Raw genomic sequence first — 20514 nt, forward strand, 5'->3', positions numbered from 1 at the left:
ACAGAGAAAAGCCAGCTGCTTACAGTATTCTTTTTCTGTGCCCAAACCCATGGAGGAATTGTCCACATATACAGTACCAGTCAAAAGTTTGGACACCTCCTCATTCAAAGGTTTTTCTTTATTTTTACTATTTTCTACGTTGTAGAATAATAGTGAAGACATCAAAACTAGAAAATAACACATGGAATTGTGTAATAACCCCCCAAAATTTAAACAAATCAAAATATATTTGAGATTCTTTAAAGTAGCCACCCTTTGCCTTGATGACAGTTTTGCACACTGCATTCTCTCAACCAGCTTCATGAGGAATGCTTTTCCAACAGTCTTGAAGGAGTTCCCACATATGCTGTGCAGTTGTTGGCTGCTTTTCCTTCACTCTGCGGTCCAACTCATCCCAAACCATCTCAGTTGGGTTGAGGTCGGGTGATTATGGAGGCCAGGTCATCTGATGCAGCACTCCATTCCTCTCTTTCTTGGTCAAATAGCCATTACACAGACTGGAAGTGTTTTATGGGTCATTGTCCTGTGAAAAACAAATGATGGGATGGTGTATCGCTGCATAATGCTGTGGTAGCCATGCTGGTTAAGTGTGTCTTAAATTCTAAATAAATCACACAGCAAAGCACCCCCACCACACCTCCTCCTCCATGCTCCATGGCGGGAACCATCATCTGTTCATCTAGTCTGCTTCTCACAAAGACACGGTGGTTGGAACCAAAAATCTCACATTTGGACTCATACTAAAGGACAGATTTCCACTGGTCTAATGTCCATTGCTTGTGTTTCTTGGCCCAAGCAAGTCGCTTCTTATTATTGGTGTCCTTTAGTAGTGCTTTCTTTGCAGCAATTCAACCATGAATGCCTGATTCACGCAGTCTCCTATGAACAGTTGATGTTGAATTGTCTGTTACTTGAACTCTGTGATGCATTTATTTGGGCTGCAATCTGAGGTGCAGTTAACCTATCCTCTGCAGCAGAGGTAACTCTGTGTCTTCCTGTCATGAGAGCCAGTTTCATCATAGCGCTTGATGGTTTTTGCGACTGCACTTGAAGAAACTTTCAAGGTTCTTGAAATGTTCCGCATTGACTAACCTTCATGTCTTAAAGTAATGATAGACTGTCGTTTCCCTTTGCTTATTTGAACTGTTCTTGACATACTTTGGTCTTCGTCTTTTAACAAATAGGGCTATCTTCTGTATACCACCCCTACCTTGTCACAACACAACTGATTGTCTCAAATTCATTAAGAAAATCAACAATTAACTTTTAACAGTGCACACATGTTAATTGAAATGCATTCCAGGTGACTACCTCATGAAGCTGGTTGAGAGAATGCCAAGAGTGCAAAGCTGTCATCAAGGCTGGTTACTTTGAAGAATCTCAAATTTGTTTAACACTTTTTTGGTACTACATGATTTCATAGTTTTGATGTCTTTGCTATTATTCTGCAGTGTAGAAAATAGTAAAAGTAAAGAACATCCCAATGAGTAGGTGTGTCCAAACTTTTTACTGGTACTGTATGTTGGTGTGTGATTTTCAGGCACAGCAAAGCAACCTTGTGCAAGTAGCTAGGAGCCTAGGCCGTGCTGTTCCTTTGTCCCCCCAGCTCATCTTCACACCTACGGCCACAGTGACTGCAGTCCAGTCTGAGAGCTCCACGCAGTCCTCTGGACAACAGTCTGCCCCCTCACAGGTACCCTATTATTATCTCAACTATAGGCTAATACCATACACACAGAGTTGCTGTAGTAACTGCACTAGATGGCATGTAATATCAGCACAGTGAACTATAATTCATACAGGTGGATAGCAGATGCATTATGTTTACAGTTATGCTGTGATAACTAATTCAGTCTAAAAAAGTGCATTTCTCACTAATTCTGGAGACACTTGACTGTGGGGCACCCCACCTCTCTTGCCCCAGGCCATGTGTCATTGCCTCCAGCACCTGACCTCTGTGTCTTTTCAGGTCCAGAACCTGGCTATCCGTAGCCAGCAGGGGGCGACCATGTCCTCCTTTCAAACACACAACCTCCAGGCCCTCAGCCTAAAGCAGACCCCTGTCGCCATCCAGCCCTCTCCCCTACTCAAAAACCCCAGCCAGGGGAGCCGGGGCTCTGGGGGGAAGGGCAGCTCATCCGACGTCCCCTTAGATGGGAGCAAGAAAGGGGAGAGCATTGTGACGGAGGTGTGCGCTATAAACATGAGTCGCAGCATCACAGCTTTGAGTGGCCAGCCTCTCAGCACTCCAGGTATGTATCAACCCAACATTCGCTAGCTTCTACAGACACTGGCTTTCATATTATTTCATGAAGTTGACCCATTCCCCGCTTGGAGATTTAGGCAGGTTTGCTGAAATGATGTATTGTTTTTTTGCCCAGCATCACTAAATCCACTGGCTGTTGTGAGAAGGCATCATTTTGCTGAGCTCCTTGATGACACTGAATACACTGCCCCTGTGACTGTTTGTAGTAAGCTAGCTAGATGTCAAGTGGCTAGATGTCAAGATAAAGCTTATTCGTTACAGCAGAGACATTCAATCCCCCCCTGGATCGAGCTCCCTGTTGCCTAAATTGTTTTGTGCGTAAAAAAAAGAAATAACGCCCCTTGTGTGCACTCCCGGTAATACCATATACCCCAGTATGGTACAGAAATTGTATGAAAATCTGGATACCGCCCAACACCTACTCTGTGCCACAGATGCATCTTTTTAGACCACTTATTGTGTGACTGAAAGTCAGCAGCTGGGTGGTTTTGTCACAGAGAATGGCTGTGTATATGCCAGCAGTTGAACAGATTAACTCTATGTGTGTGAGAGAGTGCGTGTGCTAAGCACTGCATGGGTTAATTTTGTGTGTTGTGCCGTACGCCAGACTGGATGGATTAGCTGAGCGTGCGACTGCACAACTGTGTCTTTGTCTCGCTTTGTTTAAGTAATGGATTCTGATGAAACTAAAGGAAGGATAAATCTGGCTACATACACTTATAAAATTAACATGGGTTGCCATGGCAGTGGCCATGGGGAACAGACAGGTGTGCCCTGGAGATGTGAGAAGTATTCTGTCAGTTCACAGTGGATGAGACAAGAGGGAGATGGGGTAGCAGCAGTGGTGCCTGCCCGGTGGACTGGGGTTTAGGGTTGGATAAGAAGCTTCAATTTATAGAGCTGGGTGACAAAAATCCATAGCCTGAGTTGATGTGATAAATAGAACGATAAGTTTATAACATTAATGTGCACCACATTTGTTTTAAATTATCCTTTAAACTGCTATTACAAGTTTGATGGTTGTAGCCATCAATTGTCCCATTAACGATCACCTATATTAGCAAACTTCACATTTCTCTAGTATGGGCTACTTATTGGAATGAAGGATACCCCTGCGATAAGTCCCTGCTCTACCATCTTATTCTATATGCACTGGCATCAACTGGGTCATTCATTATATATGTTGGTTCTTCAATGGACTCTAAGGTATCAGCCTGCCTCAGTTTGGCTAGCCGAAGTCGGCTAGTCGAACCGAACGAGTGTGATCACATACCCCCTTAAAAAATCCTTTGCTTGAAAAATGAGGGGAAAAGTGTCAATAGTACTTTTTGTCCCTTTTGAGACACCGTAGCCAGTATACACTTCCCTAAAAATAGTCTGAATTAATCTATGATAACGCAAGAAATCTGTCATGAATTTACGTTTTTGCCGAGGAGATCTTAGTCCCACACTTTTACATCTAACTTAAGATGCTTGGTGCAGTATTTCTCTATAAAAAAATGTGCATGAAAACAAGTGGTCTCTTTGTTGAATGACAACAAAGACGATTGAAGAATCCCTACTGTTGACCAATCACCGACGACGGGGCTTAGATTTCGGCTCCGAATTTCGGCTTGCCTCCAGAAAGATGTGTGTGCCTGAACAGCCGAAGGAAAAAGACAAAAACGTCACAAAATGTTGTCGTAACATGCACAAACTTTTCCAAACTATTTCGGTTCTGAAGCATGCGGACGCCTTTATTCTGTTAGGCAACAGAATTTTGTAATTTTGAAGATGGAAATACTTCAATGAAACACAAGTCCAATCTACCCCTCAATAATAATAATAATAATAATAATAATAGGCTACATAACAAATGTCGAAAGCAGTTTTACTTTCAACATGCTGTGAGAGAACACAGCATAGGAATAGGCCTAGTTTGTGTTGCCGTCTATTTTAGGACCGAGTAGTAATTGAGCCATCGGAGAGAAGAAGAGAGCAGATCTTGTGGGAGCAGCAGTGTGTCTGCTATTCCTACCACAGACAGGAGCTCGTTTTCCCTTGAATAGGGATTGGCTGGAAGCAGCTGTTCTGTTCATTGTGTACTTTAGTCTTTTCATCACCTCCTCCTTGGCAGACAAGTCTTCCCAGCACCCTACTACACCCACATAACAGCACTGCATCAAACCCCACAAAGACTACCTTCCAGACTAACAGTCTAGTTCTATGCCCCTGCTAACTGCACTGTGGTTTTCATTTTTTTCAACAAAGAAATCTGGCCCTGGTGTCAAGTCTTCTCTTCAGTTGTCTTTGTGATTTGAAGCATAGCTTTAAGTTGGTTTTTAGCTAAGCATCTGTTTATGTGTTTGGACTGAGTGTAGTACACCTGAAAGGATCTCCCCATTCTCTGTTAATTCACCAAGCCCTTGAGTGCTTCCATGTACCCATACATAGTATCTCCATTACTTACTCCTTTTAACAAGCACTTAAAACACAATTAGTATAGATATGTTTGACATGTACACAGTTTATTAGGTACCTCACCCTGTTCATAAAAATGGTTTCGGTCCTACAGACAGTGAATCATGTGGCCGTGGTTTGCTATATAAAGTAGGCAGACAAGCATCGAGGCATTCAGTTACTGTTCGATTGAACGTTAGAATGGGGGAAACTGACCTGAGCGTGGTATGATCTTCGGTGCTAGGCGCGCCGGTTACAGTATCTCAGAAAGGTCTGGCCTCCTGGGCTTTTCGAGCATGATGGTGTCTAGGGTTTCCCAAGAATAGTGCGACAAATAAAAAAAACATCCAATCAGCTGCAGTCCTGTGGGCGAAAACAGCTCGTCAAAGGAGAATGGCAAGAATTGTGCAAGCAACAGGCAGGCCACAAACAGGCAAATTACAACAGCGGTGTGCAGAATGGCATCTCGGAGCGCACAACTCGTCGGTCCTAGTCACGGATGGGCTATTGCAGCAGACGACCACACCTGTTTCCACTTCTATCAGCTAAAAACAAGAAGAAGCAAGAGATCACTAACACTGGACAATTGAGGAGTGGAAAAACATTGCCTGGGCCGACAAATCCCGGTTCCTGCTGTGTCATGCTGATGGCAGTCAGGATTCGGCATAAGCAGCATGAGGTCCATGGCCCCATCCTGCCTGGTGTCAACGGTGGTGGTGTAATGGTGTTGGGAATGTTTTCCTGGCACACGTTAGGTCTCTTGATACCAATTGAGCAACGCCACAGCATATCTGAACATTGTTGCTGACCAGGTGCATCCCTTCATGGCAACAGGTTGGTCCGACACGGTACTAGACAGGTGTACCTAATAAGCTGGCCAATGAGTAGTTTTTCTCAAGTTGTGTAAAGTGATTTACACTGATGTGTGGGTGAGGTTTCTAAACTAAAGCAGCAGCAGTCGATTGCAGAAACTCAGGGATTTTCCAAGATCTGCTGTTGAAACATTTCCTCTAGACATCCTGAAACAACACACAGGCATGGGGGAGTGGTAGCGTAGTGGGGCCATAGAGGGGGGTCCGGACTGAGTCATTCCACTCCTTAATCCCAAGGCCTTGAGGGAGAAAGGCATTTCAATGAATCCCCCTTTCTCTCCTTCCAAGACATTTCTCTGTTACTCATTAAAATGCTTGAAAAAGCTGTCAAGCAGGACTCTGAGTCCTGTTTCTTGTATCCGGTGAGCACCGGTTGGGAAATCCACTCATCTGTTCACACAAGGGCTAGCTAGGTCTATTTGCTGAATTGATAGTCATTATTATACAACCTCTGTTTTCTATTTATCCTTAATGAGGGCTGGGTGGTAGGTGTTATCATGTAATGTAACACTTTACTGTGTTATCATGTAATGTAACACTTTACTGTGTTATCATGTAATGTAACACTTTACTGTGTTATCATGTAATGTAACACTTTACTGTGTTATCATGTAATGTAACACTTTACTGTGTTATCATGTAATTGAGAGTATCCGTCCAGGGCTTTTATCATAATACTTTCTGGGAGATGTCGGTCTTTACCCTGTACTTAGTGAAACCATAGCTAACCACATGCTGTGGTTTACATAGTTTTGCCGTGTGAAAATCAAACACTTTCCAGCAGATCCTGTGGTATAAATAACTAATGACATGCAATTCTGCCGGATGGAAAGGTCTCCATTTTCACAGCAGGGTAGAGACTGTGGTTACAGAGAAACATTCAGACCAGATGGAGCCTATCCCACACAAAATATACAGATAAGGGGTGGGACCCTTATATATGGCATCAATCCATAATCAAAAGAGATCCACAAAGGTTAATGTTAGACACCTTTAGTTTACTAAAATCATGAAGCTACTGTAAGACCATAGGGATTACTCCTGAGACAAACAGCTTAACAGCTCCTAGGAGAGATGATGCATTTACAACCCTTTCTCTATATTTCAGTAATGATGAGGGCCAGATCCAACCTCATTGTTTCCTAGGGAAAATTGAAGGTTTGGGGGATTAATTCACAGATGACTACATACAGCATGTCATAGATTATTGGCTTCTTATTACCCTCTTGCTTTCTTCCTGCATCTGTCTGGCCCGGGGTGACAGGTAGCCTAGCAGTTAAGAGCGTTGAGCCTGTAACCGAAAGGTCACTGGTTTGAATCCCGGAGCTGAAAAAAAAAAATGTCTATGTGCCCTTGGCAAGGCACTTAACCCTAATTGTTCCTTTAAATCGCTCTGGATAAGAGCGTCTGCTAAACATTTTTTATTTTATTATATTGCACTCTTGCTTTCCTCCTGCACATGTCTGGCCCGGGGCTACTCTGTTGGTGTGTAGAGCACTTTTCACTAAATTACAGTATTTGATTGGTTCTGGGAAGATATGGGTCCTGGTTGTAATTTTGTCAGCAAAAACCCTGTCAGGTGATGATAGACCCTTTGGAGACATTAGTGAGTAATGTCTGGTCAAAACCTTGACAACGGTTTAGGGCAAGTCTGTCTTGTGCTCTTTGATGTTACATTTTGCCAACAGTAGGTGTACTAATGGCAAAGGAGAGTAAAGAAACAAAACATTATTCCACTCTTCAATTGTTTTTAGGTAGAGTTTATTTTCCTTTTGTGTACAGACTTAACTGTCAGATTTTTTATGTATCCTATTTCTCGATTTCTGTTCCAGCATACACCCAGATACACCCTTCCCACTCCCTGGTCCATCAGCATAAGCAACAGCAGTTTGTGATCCAGCAGACCCATGCTTCCCAGAGGACCCAGGGACAGCTACTGCAGACTGCCTCCATCCAACCCCACCTGCAGACTCCCTCCCTGGTCACCCAGTCCCCCAGCCAGGCAGGCCCTGTCCCTGTGCTGCCCAAGCCTGCCTCTCACCACCAGCCCTCTACACCCAGCCAGCAGGCAACCATCTTCCACTCCACCATCAGCCCACATGCTCTCCACTCCAGCCTGAGCCAGACCAAAGCCCAGCCAGTGCAACTCACAGCCATCAACCTCCAGATACAACCAGCACTCTCACAGGTGAGTACACAGCAGTAACAACAAGAAGTATGGAAATGGAAGAGGATCACGCTCTCACAATATACAATGAATCAGTAAACAAAATACATTATATCATTAATTTCTAATCAATAGTCAAATATTGTGTTTCACTAAACTCTTTCTCCCTTCTCTCCTCTATTCTATTACGGGCTCCCAGGCTTCCCGATTGGTTCAGGACAGTAAAGGACAGGAGAAGCCAAAGTCATTGGTGGTCAGGGAGCTCTGCCCAACTCCCAGTGTAGAGCAGCAGCCCACCCCATTTACCCCCTCTGCCCCGTCTCCACCACAAGCCACCAAGCCAGCAGAGCAGCCCAAGACTGACCCTGTTATGCCCATCAGCCAACCACAAGGTAACAGGACTTTTGGTTTTAATAAGTTAACAAGTTTTTATCATCCACTTTCTTAGTTATGTTGCCTAGAGGCAGGACTGTAACTAGGGGTCTATTGTTGTCATATCATATTTGCAACCAATTACAACCTTGGAGAACCAGACCAAAGATCAGTCGCTCTGCTATGTACTGCTCTCCAGGTGTGGAGGCAGATCTGTTGTCTTATTATTTATTGTAAGCTGTGCTCGTCGTTTTGAGTCAGGGTGAAGAATTTTGTCTGATTATCCCCAATGGGACCATTGAGGAGAAGTGAACAGTGTTCCAGTCAAAGAAAGTTAAATGATAGATGTGTCAAATTATCGTGGTCAGGAAAATGTGTGTATCTATCCATCTATCTTTCACTCAAATGGAAAATAATCTGTGTTTTATGATGGTAGTCTTACACTCGCACACTAAGGCCCATTCAAAATGCTGAACATGCAGATTATATTAAGAGCTTTCATTTTTATTGCTACTTTTCTTATAAAAATGAAAAATGTAAACCCACAAGGCTCCTTTTTTATGCTTGGGTGTGAATGCATAGTTGAGGTGCTCCACTTGTTCAAAATAAACATACAGTTATCTTTGATGTCTAAAAATAGAGCGGTAGGCCTGCAAGACAACTGACTGTCTGCTTGGAACAGATTGCAACACATTCAGAGCCTGCTGAGTGGTTGAACATATCCCAAAGTTACAGAATAGCCAACTGCTCCTGGTTTTAATTGAGTCCATGGTATTTATTGTGCATCTTTCGACAGACATACCAAGAAATGTGCAGTATAGTATGTTGCCATATAAAGAGAAATGGTTTGCAAGAATTGTCTGCAACATTGGGCCACAGGACCTACATTTGTATAAAGTGGTTCCTGTATGCCAGTAGTTATTCAGATAGATTTGAGACCTGTGAATTTTCAGGGCTTATAGATGTGAGAAGAACCAGAAATGTATATGTCAACATAAGTGAAGTGTTTCTATTTTAATGTGTGGAAATTGAATAGTAAACTCAAGAAAATAAAAAAAGAAACGTCCTCTCACTGTCAACTGCATTTATTTTCAGCAAACTTAACATGTGTAAATATTTGTATGAACATAACAAAATTCAACAACTGAGACATATACTGAACAAGTTCCACAGACATGTGACTAACAGAAATGGAATAATGTGTCCCTGAACAAAGAGGGGGTCAAAAGTAACAGTTAGTATCTGATGTGGCCACCAGCGGCATTAAGTACTGCAGTGCATCTCCTCCTCATTGACTGCACCAGATTTCCCCGTTCTTGCTGTGAGATGTTACCCCACTCTTCCACCAAGGCTCCTGCAAGTTCCCAGAAATTCCTCACCCTCCGATCCAACAGGTCCCAGACATGCTCAATGGGATTGAGATCAGGGCTCTTCGCTGGCCATGGCGGAACACTGACATTCCTGTCTTGCAGGAATTTAAACACAGAACGAGCAGTATGGCTGGTGGCATTGTCATGCTGGAGGGTCATGTCAGGATGAGCCTGCAGGAAGGGTACCACAAGTGGGAGGTGGATGTCTTCCCTGTAACGTACTGCGTTGAGATTGCCTGCAACGACAACAAGCTCAGTCCGATGATGCTGTGACACACCGCCCCAGACCATGACGGACCCTCCACGTCCAAATTGATCCCGCTCCAGAGTACAGGCCTCGGTGTAACGCTCATTTCTTTGACGATAAACGCGAATCCGACCATCACGCCTGGTGAGACAAAACCGCGACTCGTCAGTGAAGAACACTTTTTGCCAGTCTGTCTGGTCCAGCGACGCTGGGTTTGTGCCCATAGGCAACGTTGTTGCCGGTAATGTCTAGCGAGGACCTGCCTTACAACAGGCCTACAAGCCCTCAGTTCAGCCTCTCTCGACCTATTGTGGACAGTCTGAGCACTGATGGAGGGATTGTGCGTTCCTGGTTTAACTCGGGCAGTTGTTGCCATTCTGTACCTGTCCCGCAGGTGTGATGTTCGGATGTACCGATCCTGTGCAGGTGTTGTTACACGTGGTCTGCCACTACGAGGACGATCAGCTGTCCGTCCTGTCTCCCTGTAGCGCTGTCTTAGGCGTTTCACAGTACAGACATTGAAATGTATTGCCCTGGCCACATCTGCAGTCCTCATGCATCCTTGCAGGATGCCTAAGCCACCTTCACACAGATGAGCAGGGGCCCTGGGCATCTTTCTTTTGGTGTTTTTTTGAGTCAGTAGAAAGGCCTCTTCAGTGTACTAAGTTTTTATAACTGTGACCTTAATTGCCTACTTTAGTGTCTTAAGAACCATTCCACAGGTGCATGTTCATTAATTGTTTATGGTTCATTGAACAAGCAAGGGAAACCGTGTTTAAACCCTTTACAGTTAAGATCTGTGAAGTTATTTGGATTTTTACAAATTATCTCTGAAAGACAGGGTCCTGAAAAAGGGTTGTTTCTTTTTCTTTTTTTTTTTGCTGAGTAAATATGAGCAGAGTACCTTTCTATGGAGAGAGAGAAAAAGGGCGGTACCTTATTCAAGTATTTCATTCTTCAGCTCTGCCTGCCTCTCACAATTCGAGCAGGGCTGGGTCGAGCGAGCGTCTCCGCTCTGTCTTGCCTGCTTTGTACAGTTGACTGGATTCTCGCTTTCAATGAGAGAGGCAGGCGACAGCGCGTTTTTGTATTGAATCGGATTAAAGCGCAAGTGAAGCGGGCAGGAATACGTTTGGTGAGCGAGTTCTTGTTATTTCACTTTTGATATGGGACAGTTTAACTTTTGCAGTACTTTGAAAATGTTTATCATTGTTGCAAGTAGCTACCGAATCGTCTGCTGTTTTCATTCATAGCTAACTACTAACGTTACTCGTTTACCGTAGCCATACGTGTTTTTGCTTGGAAAATTGCAAACTAGTGGTCGACCGGTCAAAAATGAGCGATGTTTTGGACTCGGAATTACTTTTGACAGCCGTTTGTTTTCTCTTCATATTTTGATATCGTGGTCAATTTACATTAGTAACTATAATACGCGTCTAGTGAGTGATATTACAAACACTTGATATTCGAAGTGGACCCCTTTGCACATGATTTGGCAGGTGGATGATAGATACAGTATATGATGCAAATTTGCTTGAGTACTAAAACGACTGTACAGCAGAGAACGTTAACTACATACTCTGAATAAATATTTGAGCATAATTAAAGTGAAATTAATCAAATTAATCTACTATAAAAAATTGTGTACACACTTTGGCCACATAATTGAAAATTATGCAATGTGTTAACTACTGCTTTGTTTTGTCATTGGCAGGAGTCCCTACTACCAAGAGGTTGAATGCTGCACCTGAGACACCACCCCCAGCCATGACATCAGGAAATGAGAACGAGGCACCCACTGTGACCGGCAGCACCCCCCAGAATGGAGAGAACAAGCCACCCCAGGCCATCGTCAAGCCCCAGGTCCTCACCCACGTCATTGAGGGCTTTGTCATCCAGGAGGGTGCTGAACCCTTCCCTGTAAGTGCCCTCTCCCATGGTACTCCTTAGCAGCTACCAGTAAGCAACATGTCACCATTTCGAGTGCATTCCCACAGGGGCATGTCCCTATTGGCAATAAAAACAAACAATCATACAACTGCACCTGCACTTACCGTGCTAAGCAATGATAAAGGGTAATGCCTTTCTATTGGTTAACTTAGTAATGAATTCTAGTAGCCTACTGTAGTTCCAAAGCAGTGTATACAGAGATGTCTGTGAAAGAAGGCGCACAAATGTTAAGACCACCTTCCCAGTGTTATCATTCTGAGCAAAATGTTGATACACACACTTAAGTGACTCTGTTGGTGCCTGTTTTACTTATCGATTAAAGATGGCATCATAGTGGATGTTTGCTGCAAGTCTTTTCTCAGGCTTTATTATAGCTTATGGACACTGCATGGTAAGTTTGCCATTGTAGTATTACTGTCATAGCTTGGAAAGAGTAGCATTCATGTGTCACCCTCTGTCTTAACCAGATTGAGCGGTTGCCTGTAATGATGGACAGCCCAAAGAAGCTGCATGAACAGCTCTCCTCTGACCCAGACAAGACCCCTGTTAGTAACCCCACCAACACCACAGACTCTGAGACAGAGGAGCTGACCCCTCAAGGTAAGGGAGATCATGGCTGGAGTGATTAAAGTCATGTTATTTGACTATAAACCCCATAATGGACTTTCTAAATAATAACAATTCAGCTGTAAGAGATGTTGTTGATCGACTATTTTGATTTGCACACAGAATTAAAAGACCAAGAGGATTCAGATGCCCCCAAACTGAGATGTGAATTCTGTGGCTGGGTGGACTTTGCCTACAAATTCAAGGGGTCAAAACGGTTCTGTTCCATGGTGTGTGCGAAAAGGTAAGTCACATTTGATGGGCCATTTTCTATGCTTTGACTGGGTTATATCCCTCGGTCAGAGCTTCTCAGTAGTGTTGTCTTGGAATGGTAGTGGCCATAACAGCTATTATCGTTGTTGTGGTGGAATAGGTATAATGTTGGGTGCACTAAGCGGATAGGCCTCTTCCGTCCAGAGAGGAGCAAAGCATCCAACCGCTGGCGCAGAAGGTCACACAACAGCTGCCGCCAGAGTGTCGAACCTAAGAAGCAGGTAGGATCCTCTCCTACTTCTCCACTGACAGGACAGCTCTCCTGTGAATTAACATGCTCCCCTCAGTGACACCAGGGCTGACTCATGGGTTTTATGTTACAGAAGCTTTCCCCTACACCTCAGCAGACTCAGGGAGGTTCAGTGTCCTCCCCGCTCCCCTCCCAACCCAGCCAGGAGGAGTCCAGCCCCTGCTCAGACATGTCCAGCTATGAGGAGCCTCCGTCACCCCTGTCAGGAGCCAGCTCAGGTCCCACAGCACCCCAGGCGTTGTCACACCAGGCAGGGAGAGGCTCAGACCAAGAGGCCCCCCGAGGCAGAGAGCTGCCACTCCTCACTCAGCACTTCCTGCCCAACGACTCCACCAAGTGGAATGTAGAAGAAGTCTACGAGTTTATCCACTCCCTTCCAGGTCAGTCTCATACAAACACTACATGACCAAAAGTATTTGGACACCTGCTTGTTGAACATCATTCTAAAATCACTAGGACTAGTGAGCCACAAGCATTAATGAGGTTGGGCACTGATGTTGGGCAATTAGGCTTGGCTTGCAGTCAGCTTTCCAATTCATCCCAAAGGTGTTCGATGGGGTTGAGGTCAGGGCTCTGTGCAGGCCAGTCAAGTTCTTCCACACCTATCTCAACCAACCATTTCTGTATGGACCTTGCTTTGTGCACGGAGGCATTGTCATGCTGAAACAGGAAAGGGCATTCCCCGAACTGTTGCCACAAAGTTGAAGCTCAGAATCATCTAGATTGTCATTGTATGCTGTAGCGTTATTTCACTTCATTGGAACTAAGTGGCCTAGCCCGAATCATGGAAAACGGCCCTAAACCATTACTCCAACTCCACCAAACTTTACAGTTGGCACTATGCATTGGGGCAGGTAACATTCTCCTGGCATCTGCCTAACCCAGATTGTGAAGCATGATTCATCACTCCATAGAATGTGTTTCCACTGCTCCAGTCCAGTGGTTGCGAGCGTTACACTACTCCAGCCGACGCTTGGCATTGCGCATGGTGATCTTAGGCTTGTGTGCGGCTGCTCGGCCATGGAAACCCATTTTATGAAACTCCCGATGAACAGTTCTTCTGCTGATGTTGCTTTGAGGCAGTTTGAAACTCTGTAGTGAGTGTTGCTACGTGCTTCATCACTCAGCGGTCCCGTTCTGTGAGCTTATGTGGCCTACCACTTTGTGGTAGCCATCGTTGCTTCAAGACGTTTCTACTTTACAATATCAACACTTACAGTTGATCGGTGCGGCTCTAGCAGGGCAGAAATGTGATAAACTGACTTGTTGCAAAGGTGGCATCCTATAACTGTGCCACGTTGCAGGTCATTGATCTCTTCAGTAAGGCCAATTTGTCTATGGCAGTGTTTCTCAATCCTGGTCCTTGGGATCCAAAGGGGTGCACATTTTTGTTTTTGCCCTAGCACTACACACCTGACTCAAGACTCATCAAAAGCTGACTTTGATGACTATCATTTGAATCAGCTGTGTAGTGCTAAAAAAACAAAAATGCCTGAAACAAAAATGTGCAGCCCTTTGGGTCCACAGGGCCGGGGTTGAGAACCAGTGGTCTATGGAGATTGCATGGCTGTGCACTCGATTTTATACACCTGTCAGCAATGGGTGTGGCTGAAATAGCCGAATCCACTAATTTGAAGGGGTGTCTACATATACACCCACACACACAAAAGTGTGTATATACACTGCTCAAAAAAATAAAGGGAACACTTAAACAACACAATGTAACTCCAAGTCAATCACACTTCTGTGAAATCAAACTGTCCACTTAGGAAGCAACACTGATGGACAATAAATTGCACATGCTGTTGTGCAAATGGAATAGACAACAGATGGAAATGATAGGTAATTAGCAAGACACCCCCAATAAAGCAGTGGTTCTGCAGGTGGTGACCACAGACCACTTCTCAGTTCCTATGCTTCCTGGCTGATGTTTTGGTCACTTTTGAATGCTGGCGGTGCTTTCACTCTAGTGGTAGCATGAGACGGAGTCTACAACCCACACAAGTGGCTCAGGTAGTGCAGCTCATCCAGGATGGAACTGCAATGCGAGCTGTGGCAAGAAGGTTTGCTGTGTCTGTCAGCGTAGTGTCCAGAGCATGGAGGCGCTACCAAGAGACAGGCCAGTACATCAGGAGACGTGGAGGAGGCCGTAGGAGGGCAACAACCCAGCAGCAGGACCGCTACCTCCGCCTTTGTGCAAGGAGGAGCAGGAGGAGCACTGCCAGAGCCCTGCAAAATGACCTCCAGCAGGCCACAAATGTGCATGTGTCTGCTCAAACGGTCAGAAACAGACTCCATGAGGGTGGTATGAGGGCCCGACGTCCACAGGTGGGGGTTGTGCTTACAGCCCAACAACGTGCAGGATGTTTGGCATTTGCCAGAGAACACCAAGATTGGCAAATTCGCCACTGGTGCCCTGTGCTCTTCACAGATGAAAGCAGGTTCACACTGAGCACATGTGACAGAGTCTGGAGACACCGTGGAGAACGTTCTGCTGCCTGCAACATCCTCCAGCATGACCGGTTTGGCGGCGGGTCAGTCATGGTGTGTGGTGGCATTTCTTTGGGGGGCCGCACAACCTCCATGTGCTCGCCAGAGGTAGCCTGACTGCCATTAGGTACCGAGATGAGATCCTCAGACCCCTTGTGAGACCATATGCTGGTGCGGTTGGCCCTGGGTTCCTCCTAATGCAAGACAATGCTAGACCTCATGTGGCTGGAGTGTGTCAGCCGTTCTGCAAGAGGAAGGCATTGATGCTATGGACTGGCCCGCCCGTTCCCCAGACCTGAATCCAATTGAGCACATCTGGGACACCGTGTCTCGCTCCATCCACCAACGCCACGTTGCACCACAGACTGTCCAGGAGTTGGCGAATGCTTTATTCCAGGTCTGGGAGGAGATCCCTCAGGAGACCATCAGAAGCATGCCCAGGTGTTGTAGGGAGATCATACAGGCACGTGGAGGCCACACACACTACTGAGCCTCATTTTGACTTGTTTTAAGGACATTACATCAAAGTTGGATCAGCCTGTAGTGTGGTTTTCCACTTTAATTTTGAGTGTGACTCCAAATCCAGACCTCCATGGGTTGATAAATTTGATTTCCATTGATAATTTTTGTGTGATTTTGTTGTCAGCACATTCAACTATGTAAAGAAAAAATTATTTAATAAGAATATTTCATTCATTCAGATCTAGGATGTGTTATTTAGTGTTCCCTTAATTTTTTTGAGCAGTGTATATTCATGCATTTAGTTAGGCCTACACCATAACTACATTCTTCTGAAGGTATGTTGTAGTAGTGATAGTATGCTTATTTCCCCCCTGGGGATGAAAAAAGTTTATTCATTCATCTGTGGATTGTCTAATGTAGACAGTGCTCATGAATTGTCTTTGAAATTAGTCACATGCGCCAAATACAACAGGTAGACCTCAGGGGCTTGTAAATAAGCATTTCACTAACCAACAATGCAGTTTTAAAAAATATGAATAAGAAATAAAAGTAACAAGTAATTAAAGAGCAATATAAAATAACAATAACGAGACTCTATACCGGAGGGGTACCGGTACAGAGTCAATGTGCGGGGGCACCAGTTTGAGGTAATATGTGCATGTAGGTAGAGTTATTAAAGTGACTGCATAGATAACACAGAGTAGCAGCATTATTTAACTGGTTCACTGTGGCTTGTTCTTCCTAGGCTGCCAGGAGATAGCAGATGAGTTCCGCTCGCAGGAGATAGATGGACAGGCCATGCTCCTACTGAAAGAGGACCACCTTATGAGTGCCATGAATATTAAACTGGGACCTGCACTTAAGATCTACGCACACATCAACATGCTCAAAGACTCTTAGCCATGATGGGTCGATATAGTGCTGGTTTGTTGTATGTCTGTGTATGGTGTGCATATGTCTGTGTTTGGTGTGCATATGTCTGTGTTTGGTGGGAAGGAGTCACACTCTGGGACAAGACAAAACATGTCGCCATCGCACTGATGACTACCTGACCTCTGCACTACCATCTTTCATCCCACCTTTGGATTGGCTACTTCACGGTACGTTTAGCCATGGCCTGCAAACAGACAACTGATCATCTTTTTGACAGCCAAAGGGAACAGTTTACAGTAAATGTAATGGACTGACTGCCTTAGAATAATGGCACTAATAGTGCTAAAAGCACTGCAAGGATACATTTGAGTCTGTTTGAAAAGAGAAATGTGGGTATTTCTGAAATACTTCCTCCTGAGATATAATTGTGAATTGAATTATCATTGACTGCATATGTAGTATGTTTCTTTTGGTGCTGATCTGATGTTATTGACAGCCATACATGTACTTTGTGTGTCCTGGGACAAATGAAAGCCGTCGCCAGTCTAAGTCTTATCCAACAGATGCTAAGCTCTATTTTGTAATGATCACCAACTATACACATACATACACTGCATGGCCTTTGACTTTGCTCAGAGCAGTTTACGCTATGCTTTGTGACATTGATTTTTGTTTGTGATTTTGGTTTCATGTACAAAATTGTTATTTCCCTGTATATTGTACTGGTTTAGACACACAACCTTTTTTCAAAATGTGATTTACCAAGACATCATGCCATACCTTATTTATTACTGGGTCAGATTTCACATCCTGTGAGATCTTCTATGACAGTATGTGTTGACCCTACCCTAGTGGTGAAAAGACCACTAGGAACTCACTTTTGATATTCACCATCATACCTCTTACTCCACTAGCACTTCAAATTATTGGTTCTGTTCTCTTTAGTTTTAATTAATACAACCAAAATGACTTGATTGGGTCTGAAATTAATAAATGAGGTTTGTTTTGAGTTGTTGGGCTATTTTGCTCCAGAGAGACTTAGTTCTGTATGAGTCTAAAGCTGCCTGTATTTTTGCTTTTAAGTTATCCATAATTGTTATGAAAATCAAGTATTTAGAAATATGCAAACATGTAAATATCATGGCTTGAGGGAAGTGTCTTTTTTAGTGTTTTTATAAAAATCTTGTTTACTTGTGCTTGTTGTCATGTAATGAATGGTTGATTTGTGTTTTTAATGTTTTGTTTGAGAATACTCTGTCAAATGCCTGTATTTATCAAATAAATGATTTTGTTATGCAACATTTTTCAATGATAAATAATCTGAAACAAGTTATTTGTCTTTGTGTAAAAAGCTATGTTCTAGAGTTTGATACTATGGCAAGTTCAGTACAGTAGCAAGATCCTTTATGATTTGCAGTTCTTAACAGAACTCTGAAATATCCTTCTTCTTTCCTGTATCTTAACATGAGTATGTATTACATTAGTTAAGTGCACATTGTAACAAATACCGAAGAAAAATATAAACGCAACAATTTAAAAGATTTTACTGAGTTACAGTTCATATAAGGAAATCCAGTTAATTGAAAAATGCATTAGGCCCTAATCTATGGATTTCGCATGACTGGGAAACAGATATGCATCTGTTGGTCACAACTTTTTAAAAAGATAGGTGAGTGGATCAGAAACAAGTCAGTATCTGGTGTGACTGCCATTTGCCTCATGCAGCGCGACATCTCCTTCGCTTAGAGTTGATCAAGCTGTTTATTGTGGCCTGTGGAATTTTGTCCCACTTCTCTTCAATGGCTGTACGAAGTTACTGAATATTGACAGGAACTGGAACATGCTGTTGCACACGTTGATCCAGAGCGTCCCAAACATGCTCAATGGGTGACATCTGGTGAGTATGGAGGCCATGGAACAACTGGGACATTTTCAGCTTCCAGGAACTGGGTACAGAACCTTGTGACATGGCGCAGTGCATTGTCATGCTCAAACATGAGGTGATGGAGGCAGATGAATGGCACAACAATGGGCCTAAGGATCTCATCACGGTATCGCTGTGCATTCAAATTGCCGTTGATAAATTGCAATTGTGTTCGTTGTCTAGTTTATGGCTCCTGCCCATACCATAACCCCACCACCACCATTGAGCATTGTTGAGAGCAAACCGCTTGCCCACACGATGGCATACACCTGGTCTGCACTTGTGAGGCCAGTTGGGCTTACTGCCAAATAATCTAAAACGAGTTTGCTTATGTTAAAGAAATAAACGTTCAATTCTCTGGCAACAGCTCTGGTGGACATTCCTGCAGTCATGTGGCCTTTTATTGTCCCTAGCACAAGGTCCACCTGTTTAATGATCATGCTGTTTAATCAGCTTCTTGATATGCCATACCTGTTTTGGTTAGTGATTATTGTCTTATTTCACTGTAGAGCCTCCAGCCCTGCTCTATATGCCTCAGCTAACCCTCTTGTCCCACCTCCCACACATAAGGTGACCTCACCTGGTTTAATTAATGTCTGTAGAGACAATACCTATCTCATTGTCACTCAATGCCTAGGTTTACCTCAACTATGTTCACATCCATACCTTTGTCTGTACATTATGCATTCAATCTATTCTACCGCTCCCAGAAACCTGTCTAGAGACACTCTAGACCCAAACTGCTACAGACCTATATCTATCCTACCCTGTCTTTCTAAGTTAACAAACAGATCACCGAACATTTCGAATCCCACCATACCTTCTCTGCTATGCAATCTGGTTTCCGTGCTGGTTATGGTTGCCCGTCAGCCACGCTCAAGGTCCTAAACGATATCGTAACCGCCATCGATAAGAGACAATACTGTGCAGCTGTATTCATCGACCTGGCCAAGGCTTTTGACTCTGTCAATCATCACATTCTTATTGGCAGACTCGAAAGCCTTCGTTTCTCAAATGACTGCCTTGCCTGGCTCACCAACTACTTCTCAGACAGAGTTCAGTTTGTCAAATCGGAGAGCCTGTTCTCCGGACATCTGGCAGTCTCTATGCGGGTGCCACAGGGTTAAATTCTCGGGCCGACTCTTTTCTCTGTATATATCAATGATGTCACTCTTGCTGCTGGTGATACTCTGATCCACCTCTACGCAGACAACACCATTCTGTACACCTCTGGCCCTTCTTTGGACACTGTGTTAACTAACCTCCAGACGAGCTTCAATGCCATTACAACTCTCCTTCCGTGGCCTCCAACTGCTCTTAAATGCAAGTAAAGCTAAATGCATGTTCTTCAACCGATCGGTGCCCGCACCTGCCCGCCCGTCCAGCATCACTACTCTGGACGGTTCTGAATAACTACAAATACCTAGGTGTCTGGTTAGACTGTAAACTCTCCTTCCAGGCTCACATTAGGCATCTCCAATTAAAATTTTAATCTAGAATTGGCTTCCTATTACGCAACAAAGCACCCTTCACTCATGCTGCCAAACATACCCTCGGAAAACTGACTATCCTGCCGATCCTTGACTTCGGCGATGTAATTTACAAAATAGCCTTCAACACTCTACTTAGCAAATTGGATGCCCCATATACTACCCACCACTGCGACCTGTATGCTCTCGTTGGCTGGCCTCGCTTCATATTTGTCGCCAAACCCACTGGCTCCAGGTCATCTATAAGTCTTTGCTAGGTAAAGCCCTGCCCTATCTCAGCTCACTGGTCACCATAGCAGCACCCATCCGTAGCACACGCTCCAGAAGGTATATTTCAGCGGTCACCCCCAAAGCCAATTCCTCTTTTGGCCGCCTTTCCTTCCAGTTCTCTGCTGCCAATGACTGGAACGAATGGCAAAAATCACTGAAGCTGGAGATCCATATCTTCCTCACTAACTTTAAG

At 44.2% G+C, this 20514-nt stretch overlaps 1 protein-coding gene across 9 annotated transcripts in view; it reads left to right on the plus strand.

Annotated features, from left to right (window-relative positions):
* LOC139371197 (polyhomeotic-like protein 2) overlaps positions 1-17953 on the plus strand; it is a 93236-nt gene extending 75283 nt beyond the window's left edge. For 5 of the 9 annotated variants that reach the window (XM_071111373.1, XM_071111377.1, XM_071111376.1 and 2 more), the window contains 10 exons: positions 1541-1693; positions 1970-2252; positions 7410-7765; positions 7944-8136; positions 11448-11653; positions 12151-12283; positions 12413-12533; positions 12663-12783; positions 12886-13192; positions 16510-17953. In XM_071111373.1, coding sequence (XP_070967474.1) covers positions 1541-1693; positions 1970-2252; positions 7410-7765; positions 7944-8136; positions 11448-11653; positions 12151-12283; positions 12413-12533; positions 12663-12783; positions 12886-13192; positions 16510-16664 — 2028 coding nt within the window. In that variant the 3' untranslated portion in view covers positions 16665-17953. The remainder of the gene's footprint in view (positions 1-1540; positions 1694-1969; positions 2253-7409; positions 7766-7943; positions 8137-11447; positions 11654-12150; positions 12284-12412; positions 12534-12662; positions 12784-12885; positions 13193-16509) is intronic. The other 4 variants (XM_071111379.1, XM_071111378.1, XM_071111380.1 and 1 more) reach the window with 1 other exon arrangement.
* Positions 17954-20514: the final 2561 nt, after the last annotated feature.

Source organism: Oncorhynchus clarkii, chromosome 17 (assembly GCF_045791955.1).
Source record: "Oncorhynchus clarkii lewisi isolate Uvic-CL-2024 chromosome 17, UVic_Ocla_1.0, whole genome shotgun sequence".
NCBI classification, from domain to species: Eukaryota; Metazoa; Chordata; class Actinopteri; order Salmoniformes; family Salmonidae; genus Oncorhynchus; species Oncorhynchus clarkii.